The following is a 16,092-nucleotide window of genomic DNA, read 5'->3' as shown; positions in this document are numbered from 1 at the left end:
AGCCAGATCAAACCCACAATGGCTGTCAGAACGAACCGAACGTAACCTTTCCCTGCAGTATCTTCTCTTGACACTACATAGAGTCGGGATACAGTTATACTAGATCACCAAGCAGTTCATCTCTTTGCATGGTCATAAGATACAGGTAGCATTTCGACTCGTCACTACAATTACATGATTCTTTTCCCGTGATGAACCGCATCGTCTGTTAAGGAGAGCGTAACGTAGTTGTCCTAGGTATCTGCGTCGTTTGGTGAACCTCGTCTGTGGCGCTTCCAACTGATACTAGCCACACAAAAGGTTTTCCTGCTTCACGACACATTCCATAACACACAACAACGCTATGCGTATTTCTGTTTGCTACGTAATTCTGCTAGAACGCAGCCATGCGGGCATGTTTGCGTCAGGTAGTGATCCCCTCCATCGGACGAACACTCACGGCATCGACAACCTTCCTACCTTCCTCTTCCCTAACGACGTCGAAGTTGTCCCAGTTGCTCGTGCCGTCTCGACAGGCTTGGAGGTAAAGGGGGATGCCGCCAAGGTAGTTGAGCTGCTCCCTCTTCTTGCCCGGAATGTTGGCGCCCACGTACCACGATGACTCGCACTTGCTGAAAAGCGTCGGCTCGTGGTTGGCAAGAATGATTTTCTTCCATTGTTCCACTGCCGACGGGTGTGGCTCGACGGATCTTACCCGCTCCTTACGGAGCTTGGTTAGGAAGTCGACAATGACTTCGACCTGCTTCTCTATGAACGGGGGCCCATTCGTAAAAGCCATGGGCGCTGTTTCCGTATTTGGTAAGCCTCCGGGGTAATCTGAATAGAGGGGGTTCTTCAAAATTGTGACTTACCTTGTGGCCCATATACGAAGAAGAGATTGGGACACCCCCGAGCCATGAAGCCGAGATAGGTCCAGACGCCGTCCTTCCACCTCTCTTTCAAGTCAACACCGTCTTTGCCACGTAACCCCATGTTCGTTAACGCGCCAGTCATGCTATCATACCCTGTCGCGAGCAAGATGATATCATGCTCCCTCTCCCTTCCGTCCTCAGTCATGATGCCCCGAGGAGTCCACTCGCGGATGCCCGAGCTCTTCACGTCAACCACCTCCACTTTGTCTTGGTCGAGGCACTTATAGTAGTCTTGCTCCAGGCTGCTCCTCTTAGTCGCAAAAGGGTACGGCGGTTCGTCGGGAACCAGCATGGCCCCTTTTTGCGGGTTCCGGATCCTCCCACGCGTTTTCTTGGCCCAGAACTCATAGGCCAGGCGGTTCGACTCTGCATCGATCAGAAAGTCTGTGTACTGGCCCGCTTGGAAGCTGAAGCCCCCGCGCTGCCATAGCTCTTCCCACAACGCGTCCCTCTCCTCGGCCGTGGTCTCTGATGTCGACTTCGGGTTGGACTCGGACGGGATGCCGTAATTACTCTCTCTTGCCGCTTTGAACAGAATTTCATAGAAGGACTTGGAGGTGCGCTGCTCGGCCTCTGTCATTGACGTTGTTTCATTGGAAGCGCGATGTTGATGTTGCGGACGTACACCGTCAGCTCCATGCCCGGCTGCTTTGCAATCTCCTGGACGCATTGAACGCCCGTCGCCCCGGCCCCGAGGATGGCAACCCGCTTGTTGCGGAAATCAACACCGGACTCGGGCCAGGCCGCCGAGTGCACCACAGTGCCTCGGAAGGACTCCTTGCCGGCGAAGCTGGGTTCGTACCGCTTGTACGAGCTTCCTGTCGCCGAGACCAGGAACCGCGACGTGATCGATCGGCTAGTGTTCGTCTTGACGATCCACCTCGCTGTATCGGTGTCAAAATCCGCACCTACGACGGTAGTGTTGTAGCTCACGTCCTTGGAGATGTCGAGGACCTTGTCAATGTGTCGGAAATACCCCTTGAGCTCCTCGTGCCCGGGGAACCGCTCCGTCCACGTCCAGTCTTTCCAGACTTCTCGAACGGTGAGTTGATAGTAAGGCGCTTCCGAGTCAACTCGTGCGCCTGGATAGCTGTTCCAGTGCCACACGCCTCCGAGGGAGGACCCGGCCTCTACAATGTGCGCCGAGAAGCCCTGCTTGCGGAGGAGGTGAAGCGCGTAGCACCCGCCAAAGCCGCCGCCAATGATAGTCACATCATAGTCCATGTTTTTGCTCTGGGCATCACTGCAAAAACCCTTGCCGTTGAGCCGGCCGTTGTCGAAATAGTCAGTATAGTCGATGGAGCCCATGGTTGTGGAGCTCAGGCGGACCGTGATATCGATACAGTCTGAGTCAGGAAACGTCTAAATGTGAGCAACAGGGGAAATATGTGACTCGTTACGGGAGGTATATCGTTTTAATGTTGTATGACGAGTGACCAAGAGAATCAGACGACGTGTCTGGGTTTCACGACATGGGGATGGTTCCGACGTGCTACACACGTAGCAGTTCCTCTCCTCTCGACACGCTCTAACGGCACCAAGCTCCTATGGGGTGCTTTTAACCACCGGGGAATTGCCTGTTTCTGGCAATCCATAGAGACATATTTGCTGGTCTGGAAGGACGAATGTGCTAGGTATCTCTTGATCGACTGATCCATTAACATATGGGAACGGTGGGTATCTCGGCGTGCAACCCTTCTCATGTCGGTAGCCTTATCTACGTTTCAATTTCTAGGCCTAATGGGGAAATACAATCGCGAGACAGAGTGACGTTGGTGTTTCCAGATCTGTCTTCCTGGTGGACGCCAACACAGATGAAATATATGCTCTGCTGGGAATTAAAGCCTGAGCAGTGGACTGATGACTTCTTTCTACTATGATTCTATAAGATGGCGATTGGGTTAGGCAGGAGAGCAGATCAGGTGTTAAAATCTATTGTGTAGATATCGACGTATGAATGACGAACTAATCCTGTAACCCAGGCGCTGAAGGCTCTGGTCAAGGCACATTTGCACTCGGCAGAGCTGTCGAGACGCAAGCGGGGTTGCCAAGGTGGTATTCAACATATCCACCCGGCCCTGTCGTTTCTTTTCCTTTTAGTAATAGGCCGGACCACTGGCTGGTTCAACCACGCTGAACGAGGGGTTCTTCTGCGAGCAGCCAGCGGTCCATCCGCCGACGGTATCATCGATGACGGCGTCGAACGCGGCTCCGCAGTTGGGGTGGGTTAAGTGTGGGGGTTGGGCGCGACCAGAGAGTTCTCTCGTCATTTTTATGGCAGGGAAAAAAGATGGAGAGGGAGAGCGGAGGAGGGCAAAAGAAGCGGGGTGGGGATGGATGAAAAAGAGTTCACATGTCGATTTTGTGTGCGTTCATGGCTGTGTGTGTATATGTGATTAACGTTGTTTGTTGGCTTGCTTACATGGCGCCTTTCGTGGCGTTCTCAAAAATACGAGTGGATATTATCTGTGAAGCAGTCCTGCGTGTAGACGTTGTCCAGAGCGGCAGCCGTTGCTGGAGTAGCTAGCGGGGGAGGGGAGGTTGTCTGGTTGGCATCTCTGTTCGCTCAGGCCAGGGTGGTTGGCCGGCGATAAAGGAAGAGGATTACAAGGCGGTAGTATAGTCTACAGGATGAGGGATAAGAAGGAAAGAGAAAGAAACAAGCAGCCGAGTTGAGGCAGCGTTGAACGGACAGGACTCACTCCCCGCCTGTGCCGTCGCTGTTGCGGCCGTAGTTGCTGTCGACCACGCCTGTGAACCGGCACGTGCGCCCAGCCTTATTCGTTCTGATCGACGTCGCGGCGGACCAGACGCGAAGGCAGGTCATGGAGTGCTTGTCCAGCGTCGAGGGGTGGTGGTGGGCGGCGAGTCGGCTCTGCGGGGAGTTGTCTAGGTACTCAGCGTGGTCCAAGGTGGTTGGTTGTTGGGGGCCTTTCTCCATTGCTGTATGTTTGTTCCCGTAGTAATGCCTAACATTACAACACACTGATCTAGCCCCTCGAAAACTCGTAAAGTACTAGTAGATTCCCATACCGTATTGCCAAAGCGAGGCAAAGCTCCGTATGGGGGAAGAAAGAAGATACGTGTTGTTGGCTTCGTCTGAAGTGTGGTTTGTCCTAGGTAGTGGGCTGATAGGCTACCTCTAATACACAGCATATGTCATGTGCCTGCATGTAAATAGTCAACCGTTCTTCTTATAGGCTGGTAGACAGATAAGCCCTGGCTCCTTGCACTTATTCCCGCTATACAACGTGTTGTTTTGTTTACAGAACACTTAAAGCAACACATTAGTTGTCTAGTCTTGTTTGCAAATGGATTTCCTCATTTTGCTGCCTCCAAAAAATGTTGATCGTCATTCGTGCCGTCAAGCTCTACCGTCATGAACTCTTGTTTTGTTGAGTCGACAAAGCGAAATTAGTTGCCGAAACTACATGGCATTAGGATCTCCAATGGGAGTGTTCGTCGACGTGGCTTTGGCTTTCTGGTCTTCACTGCCCGAGCCGGAACCGTCCAGCGGCGTTTGAGTCCGGCTGGCTTCGGCTGCCTCAAAGTCATCGACCGTCATCGAGCCATACTTGGCAAGCGAATCTTTATCAATCTGGGATTTTTCATGTCAGTCACCTGTCTGTGGGCGCATAAGCTGTCATAAACGCACCTTGACGACAAGCCCCATGAATCCGAGAACAACAACGGAGCAAACAATCATAGCGATCGCGCCCTTTTTCCAGTACGGTGCCTCATCAGCGGCATATAAGACGATGCCCCAGAATGTATACAGCGTCGTAGAGCCAATGTTCATGGCGTATATCGTTACACTTCGAACGGCCTCGTCACCGCTACGCTGGAGAATGATGCTTGCCCAACCAAAGATCAAGGGGTTCACCATGTATGAGGAGCCCGAAAGGTAGAACGCAAACATCGTGCCGGCGAACGGCAGCGTTGGAACAAGCAGCATAGCGGCACAGACGATCTGGATGATGCACACCAGGACGACCATTGGAATGCGGGTGCCGGTGGCGTCCATGTGCCAGGCTGCTAGGATGTTGGTCACGATGCCTACAGCCTGAACGCCCAGAGGATATGTGTTGATTTGACTTTGGGTAAAGTGCTCGGCGTGGTACTTGAGCCAGAGGATGAAGTTGCCCTGAACTACCCAGGCTTCGAGAGTGGCGCAAATCGGGGACCAGAGCACCAAGACCCAGCTGCGTTTGCGTTAGCCGTCCTGCCTAGAGAGAAAAGAGGGATAACGCAATGAATTACAAGGTAGGCATGAGAGCGAGGCGTTTCAGCAGAGACAAGGGATTGACGTTGTGCGAGTTTTTAATCACTGGAGGCAACCTCCTGACTGCCAGCGTCTTCTCGGAATCGCTAAGATACCGCGCGCTCGTGTTCTTGGGAATATCAGGGAAATAGAAGTAGCCGAAAATGGCAATGGGGAGAGTGATGATGCCATCTGTGAGTCGTCAGCGTTATTTTCCTCCAAAATATACCGAAAACCAGTCTCACGAAAGTTATTAGCTTGCGTTGATCACGTACCAATGATGAAGACCCATTGCCATCCCCCGAGACCAGCTAAGCCGCCCATGCCTTTGTAAATGGCCGCCATCATGACACCGGCGAACATCGTGCCGACTTGGCCCGAAGCGGTGAAGATGGCAGTGCGCTTTGAAATTTCTTGGGGCTTGTACCACGACCCCATGATGTAAATGGCTCCCGAGTAGGTGCTGGCCTCCACCAGGCCGAGCAGGAAGCGGATGGCGCAGAGTTGCGTCGTGGTCTTGACGGCCGCGGTGGCCATGGTCAGAAAAGCCCAAATAAGCACCATACTTGGCAACCATATTCTCGGGCGGACAATCTGGAGACCGATGATCATGCCATGGGGGATTTGACCAACTACCATGCTGTAACGCGCGTCAGGAAGTAAATTCGCAAAATATGTGTTGTTGCACAGCCATCATCTTACCCTGCTGTAGTCACCGACAACACTGTGTTGTAATCATGGCCCTTCATATGCAAAGCTTCTCGGAGGCCAGCAACCTAAGGTAAAGTCTGGTCAGTATTTTTCAATGTTCAAATGAGCGTTCCTGGTGGGTTGGTTTACATAGGCATTGGCAAAAGCAGCACGATCTGGCGTAGTTTGTTAGCCAGCCCCACTGGCTTGTAGAACGCTCTATACAGTACTTACCTAGATAGTTGAAGAAATAACTAAGACAGCAGTAGGTCTGCAGAAGTCAGTTAGATTGAGCCATGTCGATGCTGTAATTGAGTTGTGTACCAAGATGAAGAAGTCTGGATAGAATTGTTAGTCGGAAAGGGCGATTGGACTGAGCACAATTGACGACCTACCTATTTTTTGGACAAGCCGCTTCTCTTCTCTTGAATCTGCCTCATCACCGAGGAAGAATACTTTGGAACCCAACAAAGTCAGTGGACATCTCTCCAGCACCGGAGAAGGCACCGGGTTCAGTAAAACTTACCCTTGACCTTGCTGGCCACTGAACGGGTTTCGGTCGCCATATCGTCGGATAAGCACCGGCCCTTCTTGGTCGTAAGATAGAGGGAATTTCTCGCGCCGTGATTTTTGTAACGAACCCGTGGTCTGTCAACGAGATATCCTTTCTTGATGTTCTCGTCACGGGGTTCTCTTGAACTTTCAGGGAAAAAGTCTTCTCGTTCCCCACCAAGCCGTTCAAGGGTCGCCGCAACGACTCTAGGTATAGAATTAGAATCGTTCCTGGGGGGCCGGTAGGTCGGTAAATTGGCTCTCGTCTATTGGCATACGAAAGAAATATACGGTAGCGTCGCAATGCCAAAACTCAAACCAGGCTCAGCAGAGAAGTCGTGCATGAAAGAGAACCTTGATGTCCTCTTATCCTTGTCATTCTCCTCGGCAGCCCCGTCTCGTCCATCTGTATTGTGGTTCTGTCCTATTAAGCGGGCTCCACCAGGGTGATATGGACTGAACCGTGGTTCGGCGAATGGGGTAGGTATTACTCGGATTGCAGCGAAAAAGTGGCGGGGAAGACTTGGCGCATCTGATAAACCATACTTTGTAAACCACTTGCCCGATAAGATGTCCCTCAAGCGCATGCGCTATCGCTAGTTGCTGTCCTATTTGACGTCCCAACGTATGCATGTGATGACTATTTAGGCGAATGACACATCAACATGGGCTTAGTTACCACTGTGGAAGACAGACCGCGTGTCAAGACTAATACTAGCCGAGACTAATGTTGGCCGGGATATACATGCGTATACTCAGAATCGATATAGACCAAACTTGGTTTGCTGGGCGCGGCCCATAAATACCGCGTTAGACTTTTTAGGAACAAAGACTGGCGCTCAAACGTGAGAAGGATCCTCCCGGTTTAAATTGCAAGTGGACACTTGCGGCTTGAAAGTATCTGCCATTCTATTTATCGACTTGGTCTCCCCAACTGCGGAACGTGAAGACTGTTAAGTATTAGCCTAATTCTCCGCAGCCTTTTGCCTGCAGCTGCAATGGTTTCTTACATCTTCTTCTCTCAACCAAGCCTCACTTTTCCTTCCAAAGCCTCTCTACAAAATTTCTCAATTGAGTTTTTCGTCTAGTCGAGATATGAGTCTTTGCCAACTTGGTAGGCCAGGTAGCGAGGATACTCAGGCGTGTTGTTGCCTTGGAGACCTTACGACTTCTGATATTATACAATTAGCAGCCTATGGATGTTGGTTTTGTTGCCTCCGGCGTCTGCTGGCCGAGCCTTGATTTCCTCTTCTGACAGCTGCGCATTCGTGATGATCAGTTCATCGCTCAATGTCAAATGCTTGATATTTAATGGCTTGAGCTGGACTGTGGCGCCTTACGTACTTTCTCGGAAGTTCCACTCAGCTCAATTACTCGATCAGGTTGTAGATGTTGTTCTGGGACCAAAACTCGGCGTATGCAGAAATTTTGTTGTTCAGGGTGCGGGAATCCGCGATAATGCGCACGACATATTTGCCAGTATCCCTAGAGTCTGTTTACCGGAAAGCACAGTACGGTCGCCTGCGATCCAGTCTTTGAATAACGAGAACGCAACTACGTCAATTTTGCATGACTTTAGACGTGGCAAATTAATTTGATACCACCAGCCGACGTCGGTGATAGTGATGGTAGACACAGGGTCTGAAAATGGTTCAGGACATCATCTTTCTAAACCGAAAATGTCATCAAAGGTTCAGCTGGGTGTTGGGTATGCTGTCCGGGCCTTACTTGGTCGCGGAATCATAACGTCCTTCTGCTCGGCATCACAGTCCCAAAGAAACACGGCACGATCTGCTTCACATCCGCTTTCTTGGAGCCATTGGCTAGTGAAATTTGATCCAGCGGTTTGTTCGCGACAATGGCCGATCTAACGATTTCGTGACCTGCGAGATGCTTCGTGGTCTCTTCCTCAGGGCTGCCGAGGTCGATTGCGGTCATCTTGACGCCTCGCTTTTCCAAAGCCCGGACCTTCTGGCTCCCGTAGAGAGCTCGGTCGGACGAGGGCCGTGGAGTCCAATCCGGTGTTTGTCAGCGCAGATCAAAAGACCGTTGAAGACTCCAGTAGGGCAGTAGCATTGTTGCTCTAATATGTTTCGGAGCTGTCGAGGCGAGCAACCCCCTCATGATGGATGTCCGGTCTCTCCGGTAGCGTCGACAATTGCGACCTTCATGGTCACCTTGCTGCAGTGTTCTTGGAAGCACAAATCTAGAAATTTCCAGCAATACTGAATCACCCAAGATCTGTTGAACTGGCTCTGGAATTAGCATAGTCAAAGTAAGGTTGGCCGTCTGATTTATTTATGCTTTCACGCTCTGCAGCCCGTCTGTCCGAGGTATGGGTCGTCAACCTCCATCCTGTGCGGCCATTCGTCACTTTAGGTAGCTGGACCTACAAAGGCCACAAAAGCCCGGGAGATCACCCGCATCGCTTTCATGGGACCCTTCTCCAATCCTCTCGGTTCCGGCATCCGAGGCAAAGCCAAACACCAAGCTTAAAGCTCCCGGGATGTGGACAATGACCGGCCGTCAACAGCAGACGTTCACATGTCAGCGGAAAATAGAACTAAATAGACAGTATAGACACGAGGCATTACTGCTGCCTGATATCTGGTCAGCCCCTCCTAACTTCCTGGCGTATTCTTAGACACCACCAGGGCCGTTCTTCCATCACTGAGTTCATTCATTTCAACTACTTTATGACTGCTTAGCTAGTATGAGTTTTGTTATCTGTGCGTATAGCAGGTCACTACCGAAACTTCATCTCCCAAATATTTTAAGCAACCGTGGTGGTGTACCAAAGACCTCCACATGAAAAAGCCTCGAGGACATTGTTTGATGCTCATAGATCAGAGCTCTGACATATGACAATAACGATATTCGGACCTCGGGTAGTAATCATTGAAAGAATGAACCGAACTGAATCAACCACATATGACTGAGTACATAACTATCGTACGTCAGCTATAACTGGTGATTAGAAAGGACAGTCACAGAATAATATTTTGGTTTACCTCTACATTCTGAGTACATGCATGTGCAGAGCGTATCGAACATGAGATAACATATCATGAAGGTGGCGTGCTGTGTAGCAGCTGTTGACATACGATGAGCGGCGTGAGACAACGGTAAGGATGAGAGGTTCAGACTTGGAGAAACATTTCTATGTATGTCACAGGCAAGATGAGCCACAATTGCAGTACAGCAATTGCGAACCCACTTTTATAACACTACCAGCCACACTTTATCAATAGAAAGATACTGTTAGGGTGTGGCATGGTTATTATCATGGACCGAAGCTCTATTTTAGTCTTGTGCGGGAGTTGTTTTCTATTGTATAAAGCTTTGAAGGCAAGTGGCTAGGTAGCTCCTCCAACAAGCCTTATACCCGCGCTTACGGATACTCGGTAACCAATGCCCAAAGTAGTTTAGCTTCCTTACGGTTGTGGGCTGATTCGACGTGCTACAAAAGCATTTATCGAACGATGCAAAGACACAAGAGCCTGGCAACCCCCCGAAACCGATGCCACTCGACAGGTTGAAATGTTTTGCCAATCATGGAGGATGGATTCGTCAGGGAGCAGTGACCAGAGCTTCCACTACTTCTCATTGGCCAAAGGCCAGCCCGGTGCGCTCCCAGCAACTAAATAATTAGCCAGTCACGGACTGAAGACTAGTCCACACCATGTCCCTTTCGGGAGTCACCCCGCATGCTCTTGAGGGGGGGCTCCCCCCGCATTTCGGCTCTCAAGCGTGGGAATTATACTTACCCATATCATCATCGCCCACCTTGTCCCGGGTCTATGTTTCTCCCGTGGGTGGGCGAAGCGCGCAAAGGGGTATGGCGGGGGAGGGGACCGCGGGGCAGTATGTGCGAGATGGCCACGCTCAAGTCAAATTGCCGAACACGGATGCCGCACTCGATGCCGTACACTGTTGCCGCATCCACGGTGATCATACGACTCATGCCCACAATTCTTGGCTCGTGGTCCCTTCATCCACAGCTCTGAATTTGTACTTAACATCAGGGTCCTCCTCTACATCCGCACTTGGCGCCTTCATTTCATCGTTCTCAATCCCTCAGTGCTCTCTTTGCTCTTCATCCTAATTGCGACGTGTTTGCCCCTCGCGTCTTCCCCACAAAACATAAACCACATTTACACATTCCCCGCGACATATCTTCACAATGGCCAGCAACGGCACCAACGGAGCCGACGCCAAGAAGAGCAAGTTCGACCCCGACTTCACACAGCATGTCATCGATCTCATGAGCCCGGAGACGAAGCCCAGACATCGAGAGGTCCTCGGCTCTTTAATCAAGCACCTCCACGACTTCTGCAGAGACGTCGAGCTCACACAAGAAGAATGGGTGCTCGGTGTCAACTACATCAACGCCATTGGCCAGGCGTACAAGAAGAACCGCAACGAGGCATGGAGAGTGTGTGACATCTTGGGTATTGAATCGTGAGTTATCCCTGAAAGTCACCGCTACCGAATCCGCAGTTATTACCCCGCGCCACTCTACTGGTGTCAGCACATTCATCGTGACCACTCGACCATTGGCTAATAATTTATCCCCCGCACCCAGTCTCGTTGATGAGATCAACCACACCGTCGTAACCGACACGGGCAATGCCCCTACGTCCTCAGCAATCCTCGGCCCCTTCTGGTCCCCCGAAACTCCCTTCCGCGATCTCGGCTCCTCCGTTGTCCAAGACATGCCCAAGGATGGCCAGCTCACCTTCTTCCACGGTGTCATCCTGGATGCCGACACGGGCAAAGGCATTCCTGACGCTGTGTTTGACATGTGGCAGGCCAGCACCAACGGCAAATACGACACTTTCGACCCTGAAAACCAGTCGCGCCACAACCTCCGCGGCAAGTTCAAGACGAACGAGGAGGGCAAGTTTTGGTTCTACTGCCTCAAGCCTACCGAGTACGCCATTGACACTTCCGGCCCCTCGGCCGACCTGCTCCGTCTCATGGGCCGCCATCCCTACCGCCCCGCACACATCCACATAATGGTCACCCACCCGGACTTCATCGGCGTCACGGCTCAGCTCTACCCCAGCGACGACAAGTACCTCGAGACCGACACCGCCTGCGCCGTCAAGCCCGACCTGCTGCTCGACTTCAAGCCTGTCAAGGACGAGCCCAAGGGCGCCGTCCTGGACGTCGAGTACAACGTCCGCCTGGTGTCCAAGAAGTACAAGCCGGATTCCAAGATGCTCATGCAGAATGCAAATCAGGACAAGTTTTAGATGAGTTTCGGCATACCCAAACCGTTTGATTTCCCTTTTCCAGTCACGAGGAGAACTGTGTACATAGCAGTCGGGGCCAATGTTTTGACGGCGCATCTCACCCCTCAACCGGGAGTTTCTGTTTTCCGCGCACCCCACGCATTGCAGACAAAGCGTCGCATAGCAAAAATGGCGTCAGCCAGTGCAGAAACGTGGCCCGTAGAAGGCCCAGTTTTCTCCGCACGAATTAGAAATTGATATCCATCCAACTTGATTCGGTAGAAAACCACGGTACTGTGGTCATTGGCTGAATTTCGTCGTCTTCTGTGCCTTTCCTGTCTTTATTCCGATTTCGCAGTCTTCACATTTGCTAGCTAGATTTCTTAGGCGCAGATCGGCGACTGCTTGAGTCTGCTCTATGTCAATATGACTTCTGCCATTTCGAACGACTTCAATTTCTAGTCTGAGGGAATTATGTGTCTTTCAACGAGTATGATGAGCTACCTGTTGTGCTGCAATCTTCTGGTGCTTCCCCCCTTCCCCCACATGACGGGTATGATCGGAAACTCTCGGCTGAGAGAGCTTCTCACTTTTGGAGGGACGATCATTTTCCCGACTTGAAATGCCGTTAAGGACAGGGGAGGTCGCGTTCACGACCGGAACTTTTTTAATGTGAAGAGGGTCCTCCCAACTGAATCTTTATTTACCGTGACGGAAATCAGGCAGAGAACCACGCCTTTTGTTTTCTTACATTCTGAGTTTTTGCCAGAAATATTCCATGGATCAAATAAGTCAATCCAGACAGTCTAGGTAACACAACGTTTGGCGATATTACTACTCCTGCAGTGCTGTTAAGTAGCGAGTAGGCACTCGTGAGATGAGCTGTCATTCAATCATGTTTGTTCGCATCCATAAACTCTGGTAAGAAAGGATCATATCGTATGCTTTAGTTGCTCTAAAAGAGCCTAGCTACCAGTTCAAAGGCGAAGAATGGCGGACTCGAGCTACCTATTTCAATGGGGCGTTTTCGCTGTGTCTCCCCCATCCCAGCGGGGTTTAGTTATGCTGTTTTTGATTATTAAGTAGTGACGTAGGCGACAACTGAAAGTACGAACGCCAACGCATGATGTCTTCAATGAGCGATCTTCTCTTATCGCACACTACTCTCAGACAGTACAAGGCATCATTTGACTCACATCACCATTGATCCAAAGAGTGGCAATCAGTCGCTCTGCCTTCCGGAGTTGATCAAGACGATAGGACTGATCTCACGAGCTGTCCTGGCGTAATACGAGTTTCGTCTCAGCCTCAGCAACGAAAATGGGCCTAGAAGCGAAGACTGTCCTGCTTGTCTGTAGTGATTCTCATTGTCCAATGATCAATCATATTTTAGCTACTTGTACTGACTTTTCTCCAGACTGGTGCCGTCATGGGCATTGGGAAAGCCATCGCCAATGCTCTGGCTGACAAAGGCGCAAGTCTCGTTCTACTATCACGGTCGGAAGTAGGTCAGCCCCAACTTTTAAGTCGTAAATATGGGAGCCAACAGCCTATGATGGTGTCCCGGCTGAAATTATAAGCTATAGGACAAGTTAGACACGGTGGCTAAAAGATTATCAGCTGCATACATACCCTGGCACTAAGATTATCTACCGCGCCGCTGGTGTTGAAGCTTCGAGGACGTAGACCGTGCCATTGCGTCCGCCGTTGAGTAAATCGGAATCATCGATATTCTGATCAATAACGTAAGGGAAGCTCCTTTGCTCTCATTTACGACACGCTTCCTGGTGCTGCTAAAGCCGTCGGATACATGACTATCAACGACCCCCAGGCTGGACTCGCCCTTGGAGCACCCGCCAGGTTCCAGGAGATGAAGATTCAGGATATTATTACAATGTCCAACACGAACATAAATGGTACGATGTTTGTTACTCACTCGGTTCTCAACAGGTCGATGATGAAGCAAAAGCCAGGCAAGGGCACGATTCTAATGCCACCTCCACCACTACACTCGAAGCACCACCGTTTCCGGGCGAAGCTGTGTATCACGCGAGCAAAACATTACAGGAAGGCTTCACCAATTCTCTCCGTAATGAACTGGTCGAGACCGACATCAAGGGCCTGGCTCTAAGGCCAGGTGTTGTCGCCACTCACTTTCACACAGAGCGCGTTGGGTTCGACAAGAACAAGGAGCAATACAACTCGTTCATTGAAGGCTAGATTAAGGAACGCCATGTATTTTACGGAGTCGACAAATGTATTCTATACTGATCATCTAAAGCCCGCTTATTGCCGAAGATGTCGCTCATGCCGCTGTGTACATGCTGGATCAATCCGAGCGGATTTCCATCAAGGCTCCGGACGTTGTTCCGACGGGTTAGTAAGCCTCTGAACTTGGGTCTTTCTGTCACTAATGTGATTAACTATTAGCTCAACGGTCACTGAATGTCTTCGATCGGACGTGGAGTGACCGCAGTCACTGATCGGCTTCTGTCGTGCGAGGCATGTTCTCATGGGCACTGGACGGAAGCAGAGATCCAGACACAGTTTTGTTGAGGTCAAAGGACTCAAGATTGAAGCCTTAAAGACCGGTTTCTCGTATTTGGAATCAATGAAGCATGTAGTAAGGTGAGATGAGGGATCGGTACGGTGAACTTGGTCGCTAGCATTGCTAGACGATAAGGCCGGCTCCTGAGCACCGCATAATATGAACTATTATTGAGGAGCACACGGTGTGACATGGGCTGGTAACAGTGGACGAAAGCAGTGTTGAACTCCTTTTACAACCGTCATCAGCGTGTCAAAACGTACTATAGAGACTACTGCTAAATAGCTTAGAGAGACACAGATTTAACCCGACTAAACAGTGGCTCTTTGAACAGTAGGCCAGCCAATGATCGTTCAAGCCCTGTTTACGGTGTATATTGTTGAGCGTCACAGCTCCGCAGGGTGGTCCCGCTTACAATGCGAGTGAACTCACCCATCACTGTGCTCATTGGATACTGCAGAGTATTCGGGACACCAGCACCCCTTATCCCAAGCACTCTTACCACGTCTACTGCGGGAGCCGGGCTTCGCTTCCTTCGCTATTGGGAGCCTAAGCTATGTTGCGTCTCATTGGTAATCGAGTCTTGGCAGACTTCAACCTCGAGCAATAGCAAGCTCACGTTACTATCAACAGAACATGTGGCACAGATTTGGTGTCAGGACTAGTATTGTGATTGGACAATCGGTGCTATGACACGTATATTATCATTGCGATTGGACCTCAAGAGATATCATCTGCGTGATATTCTAGCGGACTTAACCGGTGATTGCTAACTCCGCATTGAAACAAGTTGTGCCGACGTCGGGATTTGCAGTTGACCGAAGTCCATCTACGATTATATCTTCTTAAAAGCCCAGCGAGAGGGCCGCAACGCCTAGTTCAACGACAATGCTTTCATCTCGAAGTTTTCCAACAAGGGCCATTGATCTATAATTTCTATATCCCCACTTAGAAATGGAGGTGGCCTCTTGTTGCTTAAAGGCCTTCGAGTGGAACGGCACACCTGAAGGCCGAATCGATAAGTTCGAAAACCACGACGTCTACATCGCCGGCCACAATCCTGACGTGGCCATCCTTTTCATTCACGACTTGCTAGGTTGGACCTTTCCCAACGCACGTCTTCTTGCAGATCACTATGCCCGCGAAGCCAACGCTACAGTTTACTTGCCGGACTTCTTCGGTGGCTGGGTCGTGGATTTTGAGCCAATTCTTGCCGGTCGATTCCATGAGATCGATTTGGAGACTTTCCACAAAAACAACGCTCGTAATGTCCGAGAGCCCGAGATCTTCAATTTTGCGAAGGCACTGCGAGGGAAGCATAGCCATCTTGGAGCAATAGGGTTCTGCTTTGGAGGCTGGGCTGTGTTTCGTCTTGGATCGAAGGAGCATAACCCCCCATTGGTTGATTGCATCTCGGCCGGACACCCGACCTGGTTGACTAAGAAGGATATGGACGAGGTTGCGGTTCCTGTACAGATGTTGGCTCCAGAGATTGACCCGGTCTTCACAGCTGAGCTGAAGTCATATTGTTTCGAAACAGTGACGAGGAGAGGTGTACCCTTTGAGTATCATCACTTCCCCGGAGTTGAGCATTCTTGCTTCGTTAGGGGTGATCCAGGAAAGTCCGGAGAGCGGGAAGCTATGGCACGGGCTAAAACAGCGGCAGTGAGCTGGCTGAACGCGTTTCTCCATTGACTGGATCATCTTTCCCATAGATGTTGCCTCAGCAACAGGTTAACAGTGAGCAATCTTGAAATATGATTGGTCCCGATTTACCGTATAAAACTCAATCATTGTGATGTTCAAACACCTCATAGAGCGTTGCCTTTTGTGATCTTCTGGGAAGTTAAATTAAGATAGAATGTGCGATTGTTGCAGATTATGTGACAGACC

The 16,092-nt window shown here is 50.6% G+C and overlaps 7 protein-coding genes across 7 annotated transcripts; 3 read left to right on the top strand and 4 right to left on the bottom strand.

The window, feature by feature from the left end:
* Positions 1-403: 403 nt before the first annotated feature.
* On the bottom strand, positions 404-2,219 carry GLRG_10295 (cyclopentanone 1,2-monooxygenase; the record flags this gene model as incomplete). Its single annotated transcript, XM_008100980.1, has 3 exons — positions 404-783; positions 852-1,473; positions 1,533-2,219. The coding sequence occupies 3 exons, from the start codon at positions 2,217-2,219 to the stop codon at positions 404-406; spliced, it is 1,689 nt and encodes a 562-aa protein (XP_008099171.1).
* A 1,135-nt stretch (positions 2,220-3,354) lies between these two features.
* GLRG_10294 (uncharacterized protein) lies at positions 3,355-3,852 on the bottom strand (the record flags this gene model as incomplete). The annotated part of the gene is made up of 2 exons (XM_008100979.1): positions 3,355-3,469; positions 3,614-3,852. 2 exons carry the CDS (start codon positions 3,850-3,852, stop codon positions 3,355-3,357), a joined length of 354 nt encoding a protein of 117 aa, XP_008099170.1.
* Positions 3,853-4,338: 486 nt separating this feature from the next.
* On the bottom strand, positions 4,339-6,428 carry GLRG_10293 (major facilitator superfamily transporter; the record flags this gene model as incomplete). The annotated part of the gene is made up of 10 exons (XM_008100978.1): positions 4,339-4,509; positions 4,567-5,113; positions 5,172-5,364; positions 5,448-5,812; positions 5,875-5,948; positions 6,013-6,038; positions 6,097-6,133; positions 6,187-6,200; positions 6,258-6,317; positions 6,389-6,428. 10 exons carry the CDS (start codon positions 6,426-6,428, stop codon positions 4,339-4,341), a joined length of 1,527 nt encoding a protein of 508 aa, XP_008099169.1.
* Positions 6,429-7,784: 1,356 nt separating this feature from the next.
* GLRG_10292 (isoflavone reductase) lies at positions 7,785-8,352 on the bottom strand (the record flags this gene model as incomplete). Its single annotated transcript, XM_008100977.1, has 2 exons — positions 7,785-7,906; positions 8,196-8,352. 2 exons carry the CDS (start codon positions 8,350-8,352, stop codon positions 7,785-7,787), a joined length of 279 nt encoding a protein of 92 aa, XP_008099168.1.
* Positions 8,353-10,597: 2,245 nt separating this feature from the next.
* On the top strand, positions 10,598-11,672 carry GLRG_10291 (dioxygenase; the record flags this gene model as incomplete). Its single annotated transcript, XM_008100976.1, has 2 exons — positions 10,598-10,875; positions 11,000-11,672. The coding sequence occupies 2 exons, from the start codon at positions 10,598-10,600 to the stop codon at positions 11,670-11,672; spliced, it is 951 nt and encodes a 316-aa protein (XP_008099167.1).
* A 1,299-nt stretch (positions 11,673-12,971) lies between these two features.
* On the top strand, positions 12,972-13,871 carry GLRG_10290 (short chain dehydrogenase/reductase family Oxidoreductase; the record flags this gene model as incomplete). Its single annotated transcript, XM_008100975.1, has 4 exons — positions 12,972-13,001; positions 13,069-13,155; positions 13,402-13,567; positions 13,669-13,871. The coding sequence occupies 4 exons, from the start codon at positions 12,972-12,974 to the stop codon at positions 13,869-13,871; spliced, it is 486 nt and encodes a 161-aa protein (XP_008099166.1).
* A 1,282-nt stretch (positions 13,872-15,153) lies between these two features.
* Positions 15,154-15,894, top strand: GLRG_10289 (dienelactone hydrolase; the record flags this gene model as incomplete). The annotated part of the gene is made up of 1 exon (XM_008100974.1): positions 15,154-15,894. The coding sequence occupies one exon, from the start codon at positions 15,154-15,156 to the stop codon at positions 15,892-15,894; it is 741 nt and encodes a 246-aa protein (XP_008099165.1).
* Positions 15,895-16,092: the final 198 nt, after the last annotated feature.

This window comes from Colletotrichum graminicola (assembly GCF_000149035.1).
Source record: "Colletotrichum graminicola M1.001 genomic scaffold supercont1.58, whole genome shotgun sequence".
Taxonomy (NCBI): domain Eukaryota; kingdom Fungi; phylum Ascomycota; class Sordariomycetes; order Glomerellales; family Glomerellaceae; genus Colletotrichum; species Colletotrichum graminicola.
This window is presented reverse-complemented; position numbering and strand designations above follow the sequence as displayed.